Source organism: Vicugna pacos, chromosome 35, assembly GCF_048564905.1.
Source record: "Vicugna pacos chromosome 35, VicPac4, whole genome shotgun sequence".
Classification (NCBI taxonomy): Eukaryota; Metazoa; Chordata; class Mammalia; order Artiodactyla; family Camelidae; genus Vicugna; species Vicugna pacos.
Genome location: NC_133021.1, coordinates 20790835 through 20810901, shown reverse-complemented (window position 1 = coordinate 20810901; position 20067 = coordinate 20790835). Strand labels below are relative to the sequence as shown.

At 41.0% G+C, this 20067-nt stretch overlaps 1 protein-coding gene across 1 annotated transcript in view; it reads left to right on the top strand.

The window, feature by feature from the left end:
* The first annotated feature begins 8976 nt into the window (after nt 1–8976).
* Nucleotides 8977–20067, top strand: part of CUBN (cubilin) — a 266340-nt gene continuing 255249 nt past the window's right edge. The window contains exons 1-6 of the mRNA XM_072954876.1: nt 8977–9092; nt 9486–9615; nt 10541–10636; nt 11189–11227; nt 13564–13665; nt 14330–14433. Of these exons, the coding sequence (XP_072810977.1) occupies nt 8980–9092; nt 9486–9615; nt 10541–10636; nt 11189–11227; nt 13564–13665; nt 14330–14433 (584 nt within the window). The 5' untranslated portion in view covers nt 8977–8979. The remainder of the gene's footprint in view (nt 9093–9485; nt 9616–10540; nt 10637–11188; nt 11228–13563; nt 13666–14329; nt 14434–20067) is intronic.

The following is a 20067-nucleotide window of genomic DNA, read 5'->3' as shown; positions in this document are numbered from 1 at the left end:
AGCAGCCCCTCTGAAAAACAGTTCAGCAGTTTCTCAAAAAGTTGAGTTACCATGTTACCCAACAAGTGTGCTGCTAGGCGTATTCCCAAGAGAACTGAAAATATATCTACACACAAAATTGTCCATGTATGTTCACTGCAGCATCATGCGTAACAGCCAAAAAGTGGAAATGACTATTGTGTGTATCAATTGATGAGTGAGTAAACAAAATGTGGATATCCATACAAATGGATTCAGCCATGAAAAATGATGAAGTCCCGGTACATGCTGCACCATAGATGAGCCTTGAAAACAATTTGCTAAGTGAAAAGAAGCCAGACTTTGAATATTACATTGAATATAATATATCACTTTTATAATTAAAAGTATTCTTTCTTTCAAAACCAGTCCTCTATTCCACATCTCTACCATAGAGCTTGATCATGGTACTCAAGCTCTCAGGTCACAGTTTCATTTGCATTCTGATGGCATATAATACCGTCTCCTCTCTAGACTTCTCTCCTCCAGGACGAAGTTTGCATCTCACCTAATTCTGTCTCCTCAGCATCTCTAATAAATCATTGTCCAATTAATCTGACTTGAATATGAATATGCTGAGTATCATAACAGAATCGTTATGTCTTTTCTGACTCGGGGAATTGTTGGAATAATTCTATCTATCAGCGTAAACAAAAATAGCATATTAGATGTTATAAGAAAAGTATTTCATGCCAGAATTGTGTATAACTCCTAGGGGATTGTTTATGCCTCCTCTAAACACAGGCTAGGAATTGTTGACAAAGCCTGATTTAGCAGTACTTCTGTAATAAATATAGCCCAAGCCACTATTTAAAGGAAAAAAAAACATACAAAGGGACCAAGGCTTTGGTTTTTATAGATCTTAGAATAATGACACAGAAAAAGACTGAGAAGTGAGATCATCTCATCCGTCTTCCTGCCCTTGATGACAACATCTTCTATCTTCCCACAGATCTGTGTGGCACTTCCATTAACACATCCCTGGGGAGGATGGCCCCTTTGTAAGACATCAGCCTTGTTAAAATGCTCCTCCCATCATAAATCACAGCAGTGGACCAAAGCCTCCCATCGCCAGATCAAGGTGCCTCTGTGCGCTGCTTCTCTTTGTACCTCTCCAATGAAAAGTACAAGAGGCAGAGCTCCGTAGCTGCCAAGAATCCCTGAACCCTTCCTTCTCCCCTCCTCAGTGGCGACAAGCTCAGTTGCTCTGTTCCTCTCATCAAACACAGAATATTGTTACAAAAATGTACTTCCTCCCTTTCAAAAGATTGGAGTAGTGGTGATTTACCACCCACAATGCTGCAATCACTCTCAATGAAGTATTAATACAATCTGGCATTTTCTCCGATTATAGTATAAACATCATTTCATTGTCTTGTTCAGGGCATTTTAGGCGTCACCGAGTAGAACATTCATTTTATTCTTTTCAAGTTACCTTGGAAAGGGATGTCAGGAGGGTTTACCCATGGTCCTCATCAAAGATAACCTCCACTTCACAGCTGTACACCTTCATGCAAATCAAGCTCAAATGTAGCCAGCGGAAGTGCTGAAATCCTGGTGTCCAGAGCTTTGGGAGGTAGAGAGGGTTGTGTTGTGTTTCCTTACTGATTTTCGAGCCATTAATTCTAGCAATTGATGTTTTCTCTGCTGTGTGTCCCATCCTTAACCAGTCCCTGTCTCCACAATGACTCCAGGCTCCCTAGTACATATTTTTCATCTTTCAGAATGTGTGACGTTAGCTCGAGTTAACATGTAGACTGTGTGTGTGTGTTCGTATGTTTGTACATGTCCCATTAGTACCCCTTTGCTCCTCATGTGAAGCTCTACCCTATATTACACTCCTCCCTCTGGTTGTGAATTTTCTGATTATATCCTCTTTGTGCAGAGATTATTATACTTAAAAAATCTGAAAAAGAAAAAGCAAAGAAATCCTCCAAACTCTCAATGATATGTAACAAAATCTACCTTCTCAGGAAAATCTCTGCCAAGCCTGAATTATTCAAATGGTAATGATTAACTTCTAATTCTGTTTCCTTCTACTCAAAAGGGTAATTGCAATCATTGTAGTAATGAGCATGGAGACGAATGTCTGGATTATGTTCATTGAGTCAAGACCACACTGCATTCAAAAAGTGCAGTTCCCTGCCATAGTGGATTTCATAATTTCCTGGAAGGTAATGCATCTCCCATGAAAAGAGCAAATGAATCATTTTGAATTTACATCAGTTTACAGAATTATTTTATGTAATCTTTCGTGGAAAATGAATAAACAACTGGAGCAATAATGTATTGTTCAGAAATTCTGTAGAAAATTACAAAAACTGGCATATGTAAATGTACCTTTCAAGCAATGTGTATCCCTGAAAAAGACACTTGAGTTGTGTCACAAAGGTTGAAAAAGATCATTATATTCACAAATGTTTTCATTAGTGACTAAAAGCACACTGATTCTACAGTGCTCTGTTTTAAACTGATATGAAACTAGAAAGGGATTCAGGAAAGCACCAAAGCCAAACTGAAGCTGTAATAACAGAAAGAACAAATCTGACTCCATATTAGACCTGTTCCTTTGACTTTAACCCTGCGCCCTGTTTCCTAGGCTCAGTCTTGCTAGCTCTGCACCTTTTGTAAAAGAATGTTGCCTAGAGCCTGAAATATACAGGAGAGGCTATTCCCAAGGCTCTGACCTTTAAGGAAATTAACATTTTTGCATTTATATAGATAACAAGTTGCAGGATAGAAAATAACATTTGTTTTGTTACAGGTTTTACAGAGGCACCATGACCTGACCCACCTGGATGGCTGCAAGAACAAAGGATTCCAAGAACAAAAAATCCCTACACCAAGAAATTTGCAACAATCAATCACACCCCCTCCCCTTTTTAGTATAAAAGGAGCCTGAATTCTAACTTGGGATAAAATGGCTCCCCAGGACATTAGTCGGCCACCTTCTTGGTCTGCCTGCTTTCCGAATAAAGCCACTATTCCTTACCCCAACATCTTGGCTTCCGATTAATTGGCTTGTCATGTGGCAAGCAGAACAAGTTTGGACTTGGTAACAAAGCTATAAAATGAAATGGGGCTAGGACAGAGGGTATGAGACTCTTGTCATTCTTCCTCCAAAGCACCTCTCCAGTTCAACCTTTCTCCACATTCTCACGACTCCTACACTGATCCAGCCCCTGCCCCTCCACATGAGTTTAGCTGACTTATCAGAAATACCACATAAGGCTTAGTTCTCTCGATACAAGAGCAGCTTCCCATTAAATAAAAATGATTAAATCAAAATTCTTCAACTTACCACTTAAGGCCTTTAATCAATGCCCCACCTTTACCCCACCACCTTTCTCCAAAATGATCCTCTTGGATTTATAGAACCACCATATGTACAGTCTGCCTAGAGTGGGTTTTGGACCTCTTTCAGTTTGGAACATGCTATTTTCCTAAAAGTATATTAGTATATATTTTGTCCCATGTTGCCATACCCGTCTTTATAATGTCGCTTTATTATAGTGCCTTAGATTTGCTCATCTGCCTTTCTTGCAAACCAGAGAAGGTCATGATCTTTACTTCTTTGAATTTCCTTCATTGTTGAGGATGTCATATGTCTGGAATAAATCCGTACTAAGATTGTAAAACAATGGAATTCAGATGAAGCTAGTAGGAATGAAAAATAAACCTTGGGATATAAAATAACAATTATAGGAATTATATTAATATGGAGTTGGGGTGCTCTCCAAGAATTTGGGGGGGTGATGTGGGGAAAAAAGGGCTAAATAAAGTCTACACACTTAGCAGTATAATTTCCAGCAAACTTTCCTCATCCAGGTAGGAAACTAGAGTATTGTGTGTGTGTGTGTGTGTGTGTGTGTGTATGAAGAAAGTAAATGTCTCCAGGGGGAAAAAATACCTTTAAAAATTGACATTTGGTGTTCCCCAATGAAATTGCCAGCTTACAATTCAACCACTCCATGATAAAGTCTGCTATTTATGATCACCATCCATGCACACAGAGCTTACCATCCACTCTTTAGGGTCTTATTCTTAAATTTACACGTAAGGACTGATAGGTACACGAGGAAAGCCCTCAACATGGAATAGAAAGATCTAAACAAGCAAATAGGAGAAAAAGAACTTAGAGAAATCAGAGACCATGTGGTAAATAGAAGAAAACGTCAAAAAGCAGCTATCGTATTTTTAGAGTAATAGATGCTACAACATGAAGCAAGAGTTTTTAAAATTAAAAATATAATGCCAAAATTTTAAAAATCTATAACTTTTAAAAATCTATAACTTTTAAAAGATAAGTACAAAGAATTTCTCAGAAAGTAGAACAAAAGAAGGTAAAGAGTTAGAAAATAGAAAAGGAAGTTATGGAAAATTAGAAGTTCAACCTAAGGAAAACAGAAAAATGGAAATACAGATGCACTGAGAGAGGCCACGTGACTCTCATCTTGAGTGAAGACGTCTTTACCCACTGGGTCAGGGATGGAGGGTCTTTGTAAAATGCAGATTTAGATTCAGGAGGTCCAAGGTTGAACCTGAGATTTTTGCATTTCTGACAATCTCCTAGATCATGCCTGTGCTGGGTGCATGGACCATGCTTTGAGTAGCAAGACTGCAGTCGAAGCCATCTCTGGATCTCCTCCATTCCCACCAGGATTGGGAGCACAAGTCAGCAGGTCAACTTGAATTATTGATTAGCAATACACTGCACATGCAGATGGAGAAACAGAAGCCACCCTAATTCCATACACCACGTGTAACAACTGCAACAAAGCAAAGCATATTTGCATGAACTTTGTTATAGCATTACTGAGTTCAAACTCCTGCTCAACACGTGACAGGCCAATAAATTGGGAGATGAGGTGTTGGGGCAATGAATAGCGACTTCATTCAGAAAGCAGGCAGACCGAGAAGATGGCAGACTAATGTCCTGGAGAACCCTCTTCCCCCAAGTCAGAATTCAAGCTCCTTTTATACTAAAAAGTGTCTTTGTGTCAGAATCCTTTGTTCTTGCAGCTGTCCACATGGTCAGGTCATGGTGTCCCTGTAAACCTCCAACAAAACAAACATTATTTTCTATTCTGCAGCTTGTTACCTTTATATGAACGAAAAAGTGTTAATATCCTTAAAGGTCACAGCCTTGAGAATAGGCTCTCCTGTATATTTCAGGCTCTAGGCAATGCTTTTTTACAAAAGGTGCAGAATTAGCAAGACTAAACCTAGAAAACAGAGCACAGGGTTTGAGCCAAAGGAAGAGATCAAATGTGGAGACACATTTGTAGTTTTCTATTACAATAGATACAAAAGAGAGTAAAGGCTGATAAGTGGAAATCAAGTGTACAGTAGACCTCATGACAAATTTAAGAAATGTAAACATCATTGATATTATCAGTGTTCAGAATTAATAACTTTTTAAGTGGATGCAAAAAAAAACATGTATAAAGGCTTTCTTTGGTGTATCGTCACATGCAGTCCCCTCCCCCAGCACAGAGCCGCTCCCAGAGCAAACCTCCCTTTCTCTGTTTCCTCAGCTTCACCTCGAGGAAGAGTTTGTTTCCTTTGGGCTGTCTTCTCTTGGAGACTCTGGGATTTAAATTTAATCTTGCTTTCCACTCATCCACATGGAGGTCTTCCTTGCTTCCTGGAGCCACCATGCCTGGTTCCCAGACATCAGTTTGTTTTTGCCTCCCGTCCCTGCAGCAGGTGAACTATCACCTTCACTCAAAATCCCGACTGCGTGTCTCTGTTCTGGAATCCTCTTCTACAAAAGGGGAGATTGGGCACCCCTGATTTTCCTTGCACCCAAGATTTTTAAGTCAGTAGAGGATTCTTCTATTATTTCTTGCTTTAAGAAACCCAAGTCCAAGTGGTGGAAGAGGAGAGTTATTTACATGATAACCACAGTTTATCCTTAGTGGACACTTACTGTATGCCAGAGACCAAATGTGCTAAACATGTTGTATACCTTCAGTGATGTCATTATCTTCCTGCTGATGAAGAAGCAGGGTCACGTGGTCAGAAAGTGATGGAGCTGGGTTTTCAACCCAAATGAATGAGCTTCCAAGCCCACATTCTTACCCTCAACCCAATGATCTCCCCTAGACCTGATGCTGGAGGGCAAGATCTGCAATGGTTCCACTTTGTATTCCTGTCCTTTTGTAGAACGGCTAATATGTAAAGGGCATATAAAGAGTATCTGTGGAATGCATTTTGAATTCAGGAGGAAACAGGAGCTTTGCCAGTCAATGAAAGACAGGATTTCAAGTCTATAACATGTTTACTCAAGAAGGAGAGAGGGGAGATTATTCACCTTCTAAGTCTGAAGGTCATGGATTCTAAAATGATTTTAACTTGTCTTTGCTGAAGAAATTCCAACTAAGGCAGGTAAAACGAATGAGTGATAATGCTGTGGAAATAGCAATTGATTTTTATATCGCTTCCACCGGGTCATCATCTGCAGACTGTCTGATCTGTCTATTGATCTCAGCCTGAGCTGAGCAGGTGAGCTGGATGGAATGGTCCCTAACTTGTCACCCAAAGTCAGCGAGACCTTGAAAGAATATTTCTTCATTTTCTTTCTAACACGAGGGATGATTAGGAATTGGATGGCAAGACTGGGAGCACAGAAATTACTTTGTGTAATAATAAACCCATTAGTAAAACAGGAAAATTATGTTTTTAGAAAAAGGACGTTTTTATGGAAATCATGCCTGAGACATCTTTTATTGCACTAAAGGATTTGCTGAGTGCAGTGATTTTTAGGAACAAAGAACTATGAAAATAGTCATGTTCAAAACTCAGAGTTGAACTGTCCTTTGAGTTGGAAGATTCTAACTCATCCTATTGCATCCTGTTCTTAAATTTGACAAATAGTTTCCTGAGTCAAGATCTTCCCCCACCTCCATACCAAATTGTTAAGCTTTTAAACATACCTTGGACTAATGTAACTTAAAAAAAAAATGTATTCAACTTGAAATAACATTGTGGTATGACACCCATTTCTTAAACAACAAAGTAACAAAAAATTCTTCACTTGACGGCAGTCTCCCCTCAAGAAAACAGCAGCTTGCCAGCTGTCTCTCCTATTTTTGTTGTTGTGGTTGAATAGAACAGATGTAAAACAGAATTACATTTCTCCATAGTATCAAACTGCAGAGCCTTATTTCAGGGAGTAGTTTAACATAGATACTGTCTAAAATTTTAAGTGGCACTTTAATGTTTTTTCACAGACTATTTTCTACATTTTTGAAATCAATGAGTCTACATGCGAAAGCATCCTTTTATTTGACAGGTTCTATAGCAACCAATTTCCATCCCATCTTCCTAAGTCTGGTTTCAATTTTCTTTTAATTGCAAAATACATGTAACATAAAATCGACCATTTTAGTCATTTTTAAAGTTCAGTGCCATTACACATTCACATTGTTGTGCAGCCATCACCACTATCTAGACCCAGAACTTTTTTTTTTGTCTGAAACTCTGTACCCATTAAACAATAATTCACCATTCTCTCTTCCCCTGACCATCAGCCTTGTACACCACTGTTCTACTTTATGTCTCTATGAATCTGAATACTTTAGATTCTTCATATGAGTAGAATCATCCAGTATTTGTCCTTTTGTGACTGACTTATTTCACTTAGCATAATGTCTTTAAGGTTCACCCATGTTGTAGCATGTGTCAGAGTTTCCTTCCTTTTTAAAGGCTGAATAATATTCCATTGCATGTATGTAACACATTTTGTTTTACCATTCATTATCTGTCAACGGACACTTGGCTTGCTTCCATATTTTGGCTATTGTAAATGATGCTGCTATGAACATAGGTGTACAAATATCTCTGAGTCCTGGTTTTCAACTCTGGTTATATACCCAAAAGTAGAATTGCTGGATCATATGGTAATTCTATGTTTACTTTTCTGAGGAACTGCCGTACTCTTTGACAGTGACTGCACCATTTTACATTCTCACCAACAGTGCACAAGGGTTCCAGTTTTTTCTCATCCTCACCAACATTTGTTGTTTTCTGCTTTTGTTTGTTTGACAGTAGCCATCCTGTGAGTGCAAAATGGTACCCCATTGTGGGTTTGATTTGCATTTCTCTAATGATTAGTGATGCTGAGCATCTTTTCATGTACCATTTAGCCATTTGTGTATCTTCTCTGAAAAAATGTTGATTTTCTTTGCCCATTTCTTAACTGGATTATTTGTTTTTTTGCTATTGAATTGTGGGGATTCTTTATATATTCTGCATATTAGCCTCTTATCATATATATGATTTGCAAAATGTTCTTGCCATTCTGTGAGTTGCCTTTTCAATCCGTTGACAGTGTCCTTTAATATACAAAAGCTTTACATTTTGAAGTAGTCCAATATATCTATTTTTTTTTCTCTTTTGTTGCCTGTGCTGTTGGTATCATATTCAAGAAATCATTGCTGAATCCATTGTCATGAATCTTTTCCCCTATGTTTTTTTCCAAAGAGCGTTACAGTTTTAATTCCTATTATTTAGGTATTTGATTCCTTTTGAGTTACTTTTTGTATCTAATGTAAAGTCAGGGTCCAACTTCATTCTTTTGCATATGGACATCCACTTTTCCCAGTAGCAATTGTTGAAAGGTGGCTACTTCTTAAGCAAGGATCATTTTAGTGGATGTTTCCAAAGCAGTCTGTTACTGTTTCAAAGGTCAAACAGATAATGATTAAGTTGTGCATCACTCAGAGATAGATTTTGACCCCTCACAAGTTGAAGAGTACTGAAGATCTAAGATCATTTACATCCCCAAGGAAGAAAAAGTAACTTAGCCTTCTAGGGCAAAGAAGAAAGAACTGAAAAGTTGCAGGACGTTCCACAGGGCAAAGTACGTCTGCTTGGCTTGCTTTCTCCAAACTCCCATGCTCAGTTGGTTGGAGTGGCCTCCCTCCTACCTGACAACCTAGGAGGCTGGTGGGGAACATGTCCTCACCTCCTCTTTGGAGTCTGGTTATTCTGTTGACATTTGCTGAATCTTACAGTGAAGCTGGAGGACTTGCGCTGCAGAGACAAAAAAGAAATACTGACCTCGAACAGTAAGTAGACACAAGGATTATTCCTGCTAATGAACTAGGGTAGTTTCTCATCAGTTTTCACAAAGAGCCTGATAACCAAAGGTGTAATTTCTCTCAAGGAAAACAATAATGTTAAAAACAAATCGGAAAAAAAACAGTCGGACTGATGTATGGAATTCTCTTTTTATACACAAACTATTTATCATTTTGCAAATAAGGCGAGTATGCAATTACTAGGAGATGTCTCCAGGAAATTTGTGAAGAAAGTAATGGCAGGTCAGCGGGGGGGGGATTTGGTTCAGTAGACTAGAAAGCAAAGATGTATGCAGTCTACACTTAATCAGGGAGAAACTTTGTTCTTTAGACTTAAACACTATATATGATAATTCCTGTGGCATTCTCTGGTTTACATAGGCCTCGGATAGCTTCAGAGAGGGGAAACTTAGTGTTTGTTACTGGATCTGCTCAAAACATTGAATTTAGAACTGGATCCCTGGGAAAAATTAAATTAAATGATGAAGACGTTGGCGAATGTTTGCATCAGGTAATACATTGGAAATATATTGAGGTAGTTTTGTATATTCTTATATGGTTAGTTGATTGAATGGGTCTATGTGAATCTGTATTTTGAATCTTTAGCTCGGGGAACATAGTTGGAGGTGAGACAAGTCCTTGTAAAAACCAGTGCCCTAGGGTTAATAGTGGGTAGAGGGCATGGCTAATGGCTCATGGTGTAGATTGACGTACTTAGTCCAGAGAAGGTACAGATGGTAATACTGAGACCTCTTTACAAGGGGAGCAAAGATGGAGGGGGACCACAGACAGGTGTGGATGTGACCAGTTTACTTTTGCCACAGAACAGAATTGGCTAATTATTTTCCTGCCTTATTGAGTGTTTTTAGTGCTCATTATTTACTACATCACGTGGCGTATCAGTCATAATGTTAGGAGCAAACCTTTAGAGCTTCTTATGGGCTGTCCACTGTGCCGAGTACTTTACGTGCATAATCTAGCTCATCTAACCCTCAAGGCTGCCCTATGAGGTTGGCTTTATTGTTACCCCGTGTATAAGGCAGATAGAAGGGTTCTGCAGCAGCTCGGTAACTTGCCCAGGGACATATGTCAGATGGCTGAGCCAAAATTGAAAACCCCAGCAGTCTGATTCCAAGCCAGACCTCTTACCAAGGATTCTAAACTGCTATTATGGGGAAAATGCAAATGGAAAATTCCTTAATATATTGTTACTGAAAGGGTAAATGGAACTATGTCTTGGCTATTTTAGTCAGAAGTTTATTATACATGGCTTTGTTCTGACTTTTCTAATAATGGATAAGACCTTAGAGCTTAACATAGAATATACTCAAATTTAAAAATTTTATTCTTATATATGTGGTTTTTTTCACTAGCATTCTCTTCCTCCTCCTTCACCTTTTCAGCCTTCTTTTTCTTCTTCTTATTTTGAAAATTAGATCCAGAAGAACAAAGATGATATTACAGATTTAAAAAGGGGTACAGTTGGTCTGCCTCAAAATATTTCTAGTCAAATCCATCAGCTTGATTCCAAGGTAAGTCTGGGGACCTCATCAGTAGAGCAAATGAGTTCTCCTTAAGGCAACATTGTAAGTAACCATTCTGCAGCAGATATACCAACTCTGCATCCTCTTTAGAAAAGTGGTGTTAAGTATGGGCTTTTTGGTTGAATGACCCAGCTCTCATAGAGGACGTAGAGGTGGTGATGGGCAGAGGCTGGAAACGCCACGACACGAGCTTGTTGCAGAAGTGGCTCTTGCTCCATGTTCTGATAGACGCCTTCCTATTGGTGAGGTGGGTGGATCCCTGTCACTTAGGAAAATTCCCAGAGTCACCATGTGCAGAGAAGCAACAAATCAACTTATCAATGGGTTGCACTTCTTTTAGAAAAGAATCCAGGCTAATGGAAGAGAGTAGGAAGGAAATGAGATGAGAGGGCAAAGAGTAGGGAACAGTCAATGAGAAAAGGAACAAACAGATAAAGTGAGTCCCCAGCAGAGGGTTGCAGGAAAATATGTCACCGGTGTCACAGGGTAATGCTGCATGGGAACTACAGCTAACGAATGTTTTCTTCTCCGCCCTGCCAGCTTGTGGATCTGGAGAGAAAGTTTCAGAGCTTACGGCAGGTAAGTCCCATTACTGCAAGGTACCTAACCCCTTTCACTGGAGACACACTAGAATTGGTGGTGGAGTTGGTATCCTTTTCTTAAGGTGAATGGATGATCAATACTAAGGACTTTGCTTTTCCCATAATTTAATCCTCATCACAGTTTATGCTTCCCAGGATGCTCAGGATGAGGAAACTGAGTCTTGGAGAAATGATGTGACCAGCCTGAGGTCACTGGGCATGTGAAGTCCTCTGCCTCTGAGTTCAGCAGTCCACACGCTCATCCTCTTAAATGTCCCTTTTTAACCATGTTATCGTGGGCGTCTGTAGGCTAAAGCTGGTCAGCGAGTGGGCACCCAACTTGGCCGATGCTGGCAACAAGGACTCAGTTTTGAAAGGCCACATATTTTCTCTAACATTCAACTCAGAAGTCTAGGGTGTATCTCTGAATGGTCCAAATCTTCTTAAAAGTATATTGGCTGGTAGTTAACTTTGAACAATTTCTTAGAACGAACCTTCCATAACTTGACTACGTACTTGTAAACCGGTCCTTATAATTTCAGACTTCTTACCCCTTGCACAGGGAGCTGGCATTTTTAAGACTTTCACGGAAGCTATAATATTCCACACAGAGAAAAGCATAGAATGTCCCGATGTTTCAAATTTTGGATAAAAGTAAGGAGATTCCAGGTTAAGGATTCCAGTACTCTGAATATTCTTGGTCTGTTTTTGATTCTGTTTCAAATGTCATCCTCTACTTTGGTGTTTTTAAATTTGGTCAGCAAGGTCATGTACTCTTTCTCCTAGTTTTGATAACAAATTACCCTTTTAGCCTTTATCATTGCAGGAGGTAGTTGACTAGCAAGACGCTGCACTTGAGTTTTTGGTCTCCTAGAGTGCTGCTTTATTCCTACCAAAGGGCAAGAGCTGCAGGCCAAGGTCAAGTTAGCTCAGAATGTCCTCCCTCTCCCCACCCCCCCAGGAAGAGCTGTTAATGATTTTTGAATGTAAGTGCCTTCAGGCCTTTGGATGGGGCAAGTGGTCTCTGGGTACTCCAGTCCCCACCACTCCCCTACTGTCTTCCTCGTGGCTGCTCACGGATTCCACTTCCTGCTGGGCCTCCAAAGGCTTCTGAGTTTTTAACCCCCAGGCAGTGTTGTTTTGTCCACCAGAAAAACCTCCAATGAATTTGTGGTTCATTTTCTTAACGGTATCCTTTGATGCTCAGGGTTACTTGTGCTACTGGCACAAAGATAGACAGATTAAGGGAAGAAAACAGAATCTAGAAAGAGGACCCCCATTCTACCACGCATGGTTACTTGACTTCTTACAAAGGTGGGGGAGAATGGCCTTTGCAGTAAATGGTGCTGAGTCAGTCTGCTGCCCTCTGCCCTCAGTTTCATCTGCAAATGAAGGGAAAGACTTGATTTTTCTCTGAGTAACCAAACAGTAAAAAGAAAAAAGTAAAGAATAATTTGCCCTTATTTTAATTTTTAAAACAGAGAATTAGACTGAGATTAGGTGAAATTAATAGGATAGCTTTTCTTGCAAAATCACTTATCTTCTCTGAAGAAGTTCTCCCTGTCCTGAAGCATCAAAGGTCTTACAAGATGGGAACTGGAAGCCGACATATGGCAGGATTCCCCAGGATCCACAGACAAAGGCGGGTCTGTTTGTGACTCTGGTCTGAAAGCAGTCATGTGAGCTCGGGATTGCAGGGTGCATCTAAGCCGCAGGCCACATTGCGAACAAAGAGGCTTGGACTGAAAAGGGTTCAGTTATCTTAACCCAGGGAGGAGGGGTGGCAGCAAAAGATGATCATATTTCAAATGCTTATCTGGAGGCACCAGAGATAAAAACAACAGCAGACGCAGCGGCATTTCCATTTCACTTTCTTAGCACAATAGAAATGTCCATGTGATTTCCACACCTGAAGTCTTTACTCTTGCCCACCAATGGATGTGTGTTGGGTGAACAATGCTTTCCCAAAGAATGGATGGGAATCCTGGCTCCTCCCTCATGCCCCATCCCATCCGTGCTTAAATACATGTAAACAGCAAAGAAATCTGAATAGGATGGATGATATTAAATGCTTTTTGTTGTTTCAAAGAGGGTGGATTTGAAGAACTTAAGCAATTGATTTAAAATTTGGAAGAAGAACCTCAGTTGACTAGGAGTCAAATGTAGGGTGTTTTTTTTTTCTTATATGTATATATTTTTATTGAAGTGTAGTCAGTTTACACTGTTGTGTCAATTTCTGCTGTACAGCACAATGCAAATGTAGTACTTTGTACACACCGGCACTGAAACACAGCAAATGTGACTGTCTTGCTGACCATCCTGTCTTTGTTTCAGACCATTGAGCAAAAGGTTTGCAGCAGCAACCCCTGCCAACACGGTGGAACCTGCCTCAACCTCCATGGTTCCTTTTTTTGTATCTGTCCCTCCCAGTGGAAGGTGAGTCACTTGGTCTGGGGTTAAAAATGATGGTGAGTCAGCATCGGTGGTTTCTTGGGAACCCTTCAGAATCCTATTTCATTCTCTGTCCAGGGTTTCCAGGATTCTGTGGTCTCCCAAATCAGAATGAATTATGGCATGAATGCCAAAATCCAAACAGTGGCGAGTGTGATTATATAGCCCACTGCATGCGAAGCCCTCTTAAGGAGGGGTTCACTTGATTGGACAACCACAGGGAAGGGCGTGATAGTCCTGCTGACATTAATTGAAATTGTTCAGCATTGAATGTACTAAACACATCTCGACCTAGCCCTGCCAGTTCTCCTGCCCTCTTCTGTTAACGATGGGAGTGCTATCTGACACACGCGGTGAAGAAAAGTGAAGTGGCTAGTCCCAGGCATAGCTCCACAGGGAAGTGAGGATGAGTTGGTAGAAGGAATTCTCTGGTGTGGCTGATGTGATCTTATGAAGAAGCTCTCTGGCTCTGTTGGGCCACCTCTGAGTTCCAGAGGAAGGATGACCCGAGGTCAGTTTTAACATGATGGCATTTGACTGAGGGCTTCTTTCCTGCCCATCTGTCAATCCTCAGACGTATCATGTGAATATTGGCCCCAGAGGCCTCTGTGACCTCTGGCACCTGACTTTGTTCTCTGTATGAACGCAGGGTCCTCTGTGCTCAGTGGACGTTAACGAATGTGAGATTTACGCGGGGACACAGTTGGGCTGCCAGAACGGAGCCACCTGTATAAATACAGCAGGGAGTTACAGGTAACTTTTTCCTTTTTTTTTTTTTTAGCCCAATAAGTATTTATTTTTCATACTCATGGGTCAGCATATTAGCCACGGTGGCTCTGCTCCAGCTGGGTTTGCATGTCTCATTCTTGGGCCTGGGCTGGGGGTGCCCCAGCTCCCTGAGGAATGTCCTTCTCCTGGCCAAGGTCAAAAGCTCCCAGAGAGTTGAAAAGAAACATATCAAGTCTCTGAAAGCTTTAGCTCAAAACTGTCACTTTTTCCTGTTTTTTAAATAAAATTGGGGTGTATTTTTGAAGGACTAAAACATCCCGTGGTTAAGAGCATCTAAGATTAGCTATCTGTAGTACCAGCAAAACTAGGCGCTCCATGAGGAAGCTACGTGGCACTTCATTAGCGTACACGTAGCTGTTTACTTAGATGAAGAAAAGCTTGTGTGACCTCAACGCAGATGAAGAAATCCTTTCTCTGGAGCCCCTGTGGAACTGGAAGAAGGCCACCCCCCGTGGCTGGCGTAGAGAGTGAGGATGGTGCGGAGAGTGTGGATGGCATGGTACAGGATAAGGCTGGAGATGCAGGAGTCAGAGCATCGAAGGGGCAGCCACTGAAGAAGAGCTTAAGGAAGGAGAGGGAGACCCCACCATCCCAGCCAGCCACTGCTGCACTCATTCTGTAGATGAGAGAGCTGGCAGATTTAGTAAAGGTATCTCTGTTCAAGCGCTAGGTACAGTGTAGACCATCACCAGACCAGAGATGGAACAGGTTTTACAGCTAACTGTCCTTTCTCTCTTCCATTAGCCATCAGGCCCCTTACTGCATGCGGCTCCTGTCTTCTCTTCTGAATGACTCCGTCAGATGGCTTGTGTACAGCATTCTCCCACTCAGCTCAGGCACCCCCCCCCCCCGCTACAGGAAGTCTTCCCTTCCCTTAAGAAGCCCAGTTAGGCATCCCAGCGCCTCGTTGTTCTCACCAGACTCTCCGGATCTGGTCATTAAAGCTATATTGACTGGTGCACCCTCTTGTCAATAATCAAGGCCCAAAGTTTATGGCAGGTCAATGTCAAACTTCCTTCTGTATAGTTCCTTGAAATCACCTTTAGAAAATCTTTAGGCATGATCTGTCCCCATAGTTTGGCTGGTCTCCTGTTTCCTGTGATTATTAAAAGATAAAGAAATTGGTTCAGTTACGGCAAATCCTCTCGGGCACAGTCTCACTGGAGTAAAGAACAATCATTTCTCTCCCCCCAGGGTCCCTGCTCTCTTGTTCTTCCCTTGGAACAAGATCCATTCTCTTCTTTCCAACAAAAAGGAGTGCAGTAATTTTTTTTTTTTTGCCTTGTCATCTGTGAACACACTATTTTCTCCCAGAGTCGCCACAATCTTTCTCTTTTTCATTGATTTAGTTGATCCTTTTGTTCTTTTGATCTGATCCTAAAAATGTTTGCTCATTCCAAGTTACCAACTTAACTCATTCAAACTTCTGGTGGATACGTCTATGAGTTTGAGCAGTGTGCAACCCCCAAGTTAACCACCTCTCACTGAAATGAAGTATGTGATCCAAGAGCCTTTTGCTTTCTGGATTTCGTTTCTCATTTAAAGGAATCTCCTGATCCCTGCTTTCATAAACATGCAAACTTGGGCTGGATCCAGAATGCAGGTCTAATCTTTCATTCCCTTGAAAGCATTATCTCCTGATTTCTGTTTATGGGCATTTATCAGAGAAGATTTCTGCGTGGAGATATCGGTGGCAAAGAACTCCTGGCACTGATAACGTCCCATCTTGCTGGTATCCAGGAATGTCCTGGAGATGAGAGCTCACTCTTGGTCTTTATTATCACTGTCTTCTTGACTCTTGAAGCCAACACACTAACAAAGACGTGCAGCCAAGGGCAGTGAGACCCATAGACCAAGCCAGAATGGTTTCCCCCACACAGACAAAACTGTATTTTCACCGCTGCAAAATGGAAAGGAAAAGAAAAAAATTAACATGAGAATTTGCTGCATGTCAAGATTAGTTATTTGTCCCGATACGTGAAAGCGAGACAGACAAAGAGAGACACAGAGACACAGAGACAGAGACAGACAGAGCAGAACCACTTTATTTGTTGAGAGCTGCCCAAACAGCAGATTCAACTTTAGAAGGGCGACACTGAATCATCTGTCTTGCATGCTCCTGTAAAAGGAGCCCATGGACTCATTGTGCTGACTCTGGAAGTGGTTTGGTTTCTTGTTTCTGCCTTTCATATGCAGGAGGTGACTAGAGAGCACAGCATTTCAGTCTGGTTTCCTCCTCTTGATAAAGGGGATAGTTTAGGGAGCCTCATGAATTCCAGTTGATTATCTATGACCTAAATACTCCAGTTCAGACATACGATGAAGACTTTGTGAAGGAATAAAAGAGACAAATGTGGGTGAGCATAAGATTAAATGCTCGCCTTGTGGAATCTACGTGACATGAAAGAGATGACTTACTCTCTCGAGTTCTGTTAATCATGTAAGGATAAATCCTTGTTAATCAGTAGCTTCCCTGAGACCAGAAACCCCCTCTGGAAACTTCATGGGGCATTTGCTGAAGGAAGACTTGAGCTGCTATTGAATAATCTGGATGTGAAGAAATGTGGCCGCCGTGGGAAGCATCTGTGTTGAGTTTGAAGCCTCCTTCAGCCTCTAATTCTTGGAGCCCATTTATTTGGGGGAGACAAAGCTGTCTTTATTTAAAAGGATTAATAATTTTTTAATTAGAAGGACATTTGGAAGAGAAAACACTAGGCAAATAATAATTAATTGGAAGCCCCATTTCATAGAAAAATTTTTGGTACAAATTCTTTTTTTAGGATAATGACAGTAGAGCAAGGAAAACCATGATCTGTTTCCTCCGGTTTCTGTGGCTCATGGTCTTGTCCCAGGTGCTCAGACAGCTAACAGACAATATTTTGCCGCTTCTCAAAAGTGCATTTGCCTTTTTTTTTCTGAAGATTGATTCTTATTGTTTCCTGATTTACTATCAGTTTAAAACAGCCCATGGGATCCAAATATGCCATGCATGGATGGGGTATGTTATATACTTCAGGCACAGAATCTAGAAGGCTTTATAGAAAAAAAAAAGTAGAATTTGTTGTTTTGTTTTCCTCTAGGAGCACAATGATGATTATATTTTATTTTATTTATTTTCATTCTTACCATTGGTGGATTTTAAAACCGACCGAGGTTAAATGATGAGGATAATAATCTGGTTTCAGCTCAGATCATAGTTACGTATTAATCTGATTACCTCTTTTAGTTAGTCAGTTACATTAAAATTGAACCATGGACTCGAATGCAAGTTAAACTATGACTTTGAAAGTATATGTGACCTCTTTTCCATTGCCAAATGCACTTGCAGTGTTTTTGAAGACTGAAAAGCCCAGTTTTGTTTTGCTGGAACCAAATCAGCAATGGAAGGTCATTACAAAAGTGACTTCTGCAGGGACGTGTACACTTCACTCCTCTTTTTCTTTAAAGGGACACCTTGAAAACACATTTTGCATGCAAACACTGTGATGTTAAAAAGACAGGCAAAAATGGAAAGTCTTCAACTAACTCTCACTTTCAGAACGTGGGAATGTGACACGGAAAAACAATGGTACAGGAATAACGCTGACCAAGTTTTAATTCATCTTTTGCCAGTTGCTAATTTTGCGCCTTGGGCAATTTGAACCTTGCCAGTAAAGTGGGATTAAAAATACTTGTCTTCCAGGATCCTAGTGAGGAAATTGCTAGTGTACTTGGCTTCCTTCCTCCCTACCTCTTTCTTTTTTCTCGCATTATCTGAAATGAAAGAAGTATACTTTGTAGCTGTTTAAGGAAGCGTGTAGGATTAAAATCGACTCATCTCTCAATGACAATAGCAAGGGAGAGAGAAAGAGAGGATTTAACAGCAGGTCCTTGCACCAGAATCTCTCAAATCTCAAGTCCTTTTCCAATAGTAAAACACTTAGTGATGAGATAAACACAGTTTCCTGAGCACTTCCTACAGGAAAATGCCTTTAGACCCCAAGGTGAAAACTGTGCTCACCGATTGCCATTATTATTTTACAAAAAAATGGAGGCAGAAGGAGTGATGTTATTATGACATTGTCTAGGGTGAATAGTGAATAGGCTGAGTCAAGATTTAAACCTAGGCATTCTTGTCCCATGGGCTCCTGAATTCTCAGACATCTCATACATGATCGACTCAGAAATCTAGTTATAGTTGGTTTAAAGATTAAAAAAAAAATTTTTTTTTTGGCAGGTGGAGGTGCTGATAAAATAAACTTTTATCCAGGAAGCCACCTGGATCAAATCCTCAAATGTGTTTAGAAATGGCCTATAGTTCTAGCATCTCTAAGAGTCTAATCAAATTCTCTGAAATAATATTCTGGGGAAGGATGGGAAAGCAAAGAGGAAAGGAAAGAGAATATGAGAGGGGGAGGGTGGAAAGCAAGAGATGAGAAGCAGATAAACAGCTGTGGGGAGGGAAGGACTAATTGAGTTTCTTTTTTAAGTTTAATCATGGATTGCTATTAACCTGTGACCTTGTCTTAATGAGAAAGGCAACCTTGGAAGGCTCAGAAATGTAACTTCTTAATGGACCAGCTTTTACACAACTATGTATCAATGTTGCAAATTGCATGGGACATACTTATCCCCCCCAAAGTATTCATTCATCGGAAATTCAAATTTTCAACTGGGCATCCTGTATCTTTATCTGCTAGTTCTGGCAACCCTCTGTGTGAGGGCCTGAACAATACCCACCATACTCTTCCTCTCCATCTCTGGCCACATTCGTTGATCTGCTCTTCCTTAGAACCCACTCAGATGAGCTGCCCCAGCAGTTGTTTCTGGGGCCCTCCATGGGGACACCACGCTCTGTGCCCAGAGCGTAGCTCTTGTTGCTACTCATTTCCCTCGCTGTCAGTCACGTTTGTTTTTACCCACGGACATCAGCTGAGCTCTTTGTGCCTCAATATGTGTTGTTAAAAGAACTTCCTGACCTGGCACAGTGGCCCCTTTACTGAAACACTCAGAAACAAGTTCAAGGTCCACGGCCATACAGGTCCTCCTCATTCTTTGTTTCTGATCCTCGGCCCCAGTGGCCAGTTTCTTTTCTGAGGGCCAGTGTGGCTGGAGTCAGGCAGACAGTGACCTCTGGGCCGGGCTCTCACTCCCAACACGGGTGCTCCAACGCATGGAATTAAGTCTAGGGGACTGGGGGATGCCTCTGCCCCTGCCCCTGCCCCTGCCCCTCCCCCAGCCACCGTCCCACTCTGTCCTGGTTCCCTCTGTAGCTGGCAGTACAGACATAGAGCTAACAGCAACTTTGAGATGATGATAGCTTAAAACAATTGTATTTATTTGCTCATTACTGAACTGAAATCTCAAAACACCCACTGCTAGCTTAGCTATCATGTAATAATTACACTGTGTGAGTTACAATGATCTAGGAAAGAAATGTTACTATGTTAATTACATCCATGGATAGAAGTACTGCCTTCCTAGTATAATCATCATCACAGACTCTGAGACGCGGATATGCCATTGCCTGTGAGGTCATACAAGCTGAGAGAACATTTGGTGATTTATCTGTTCAGTCAAGGTCACCTGTGCTTACTCGTGGGTCCAGTAAGGGTGGGT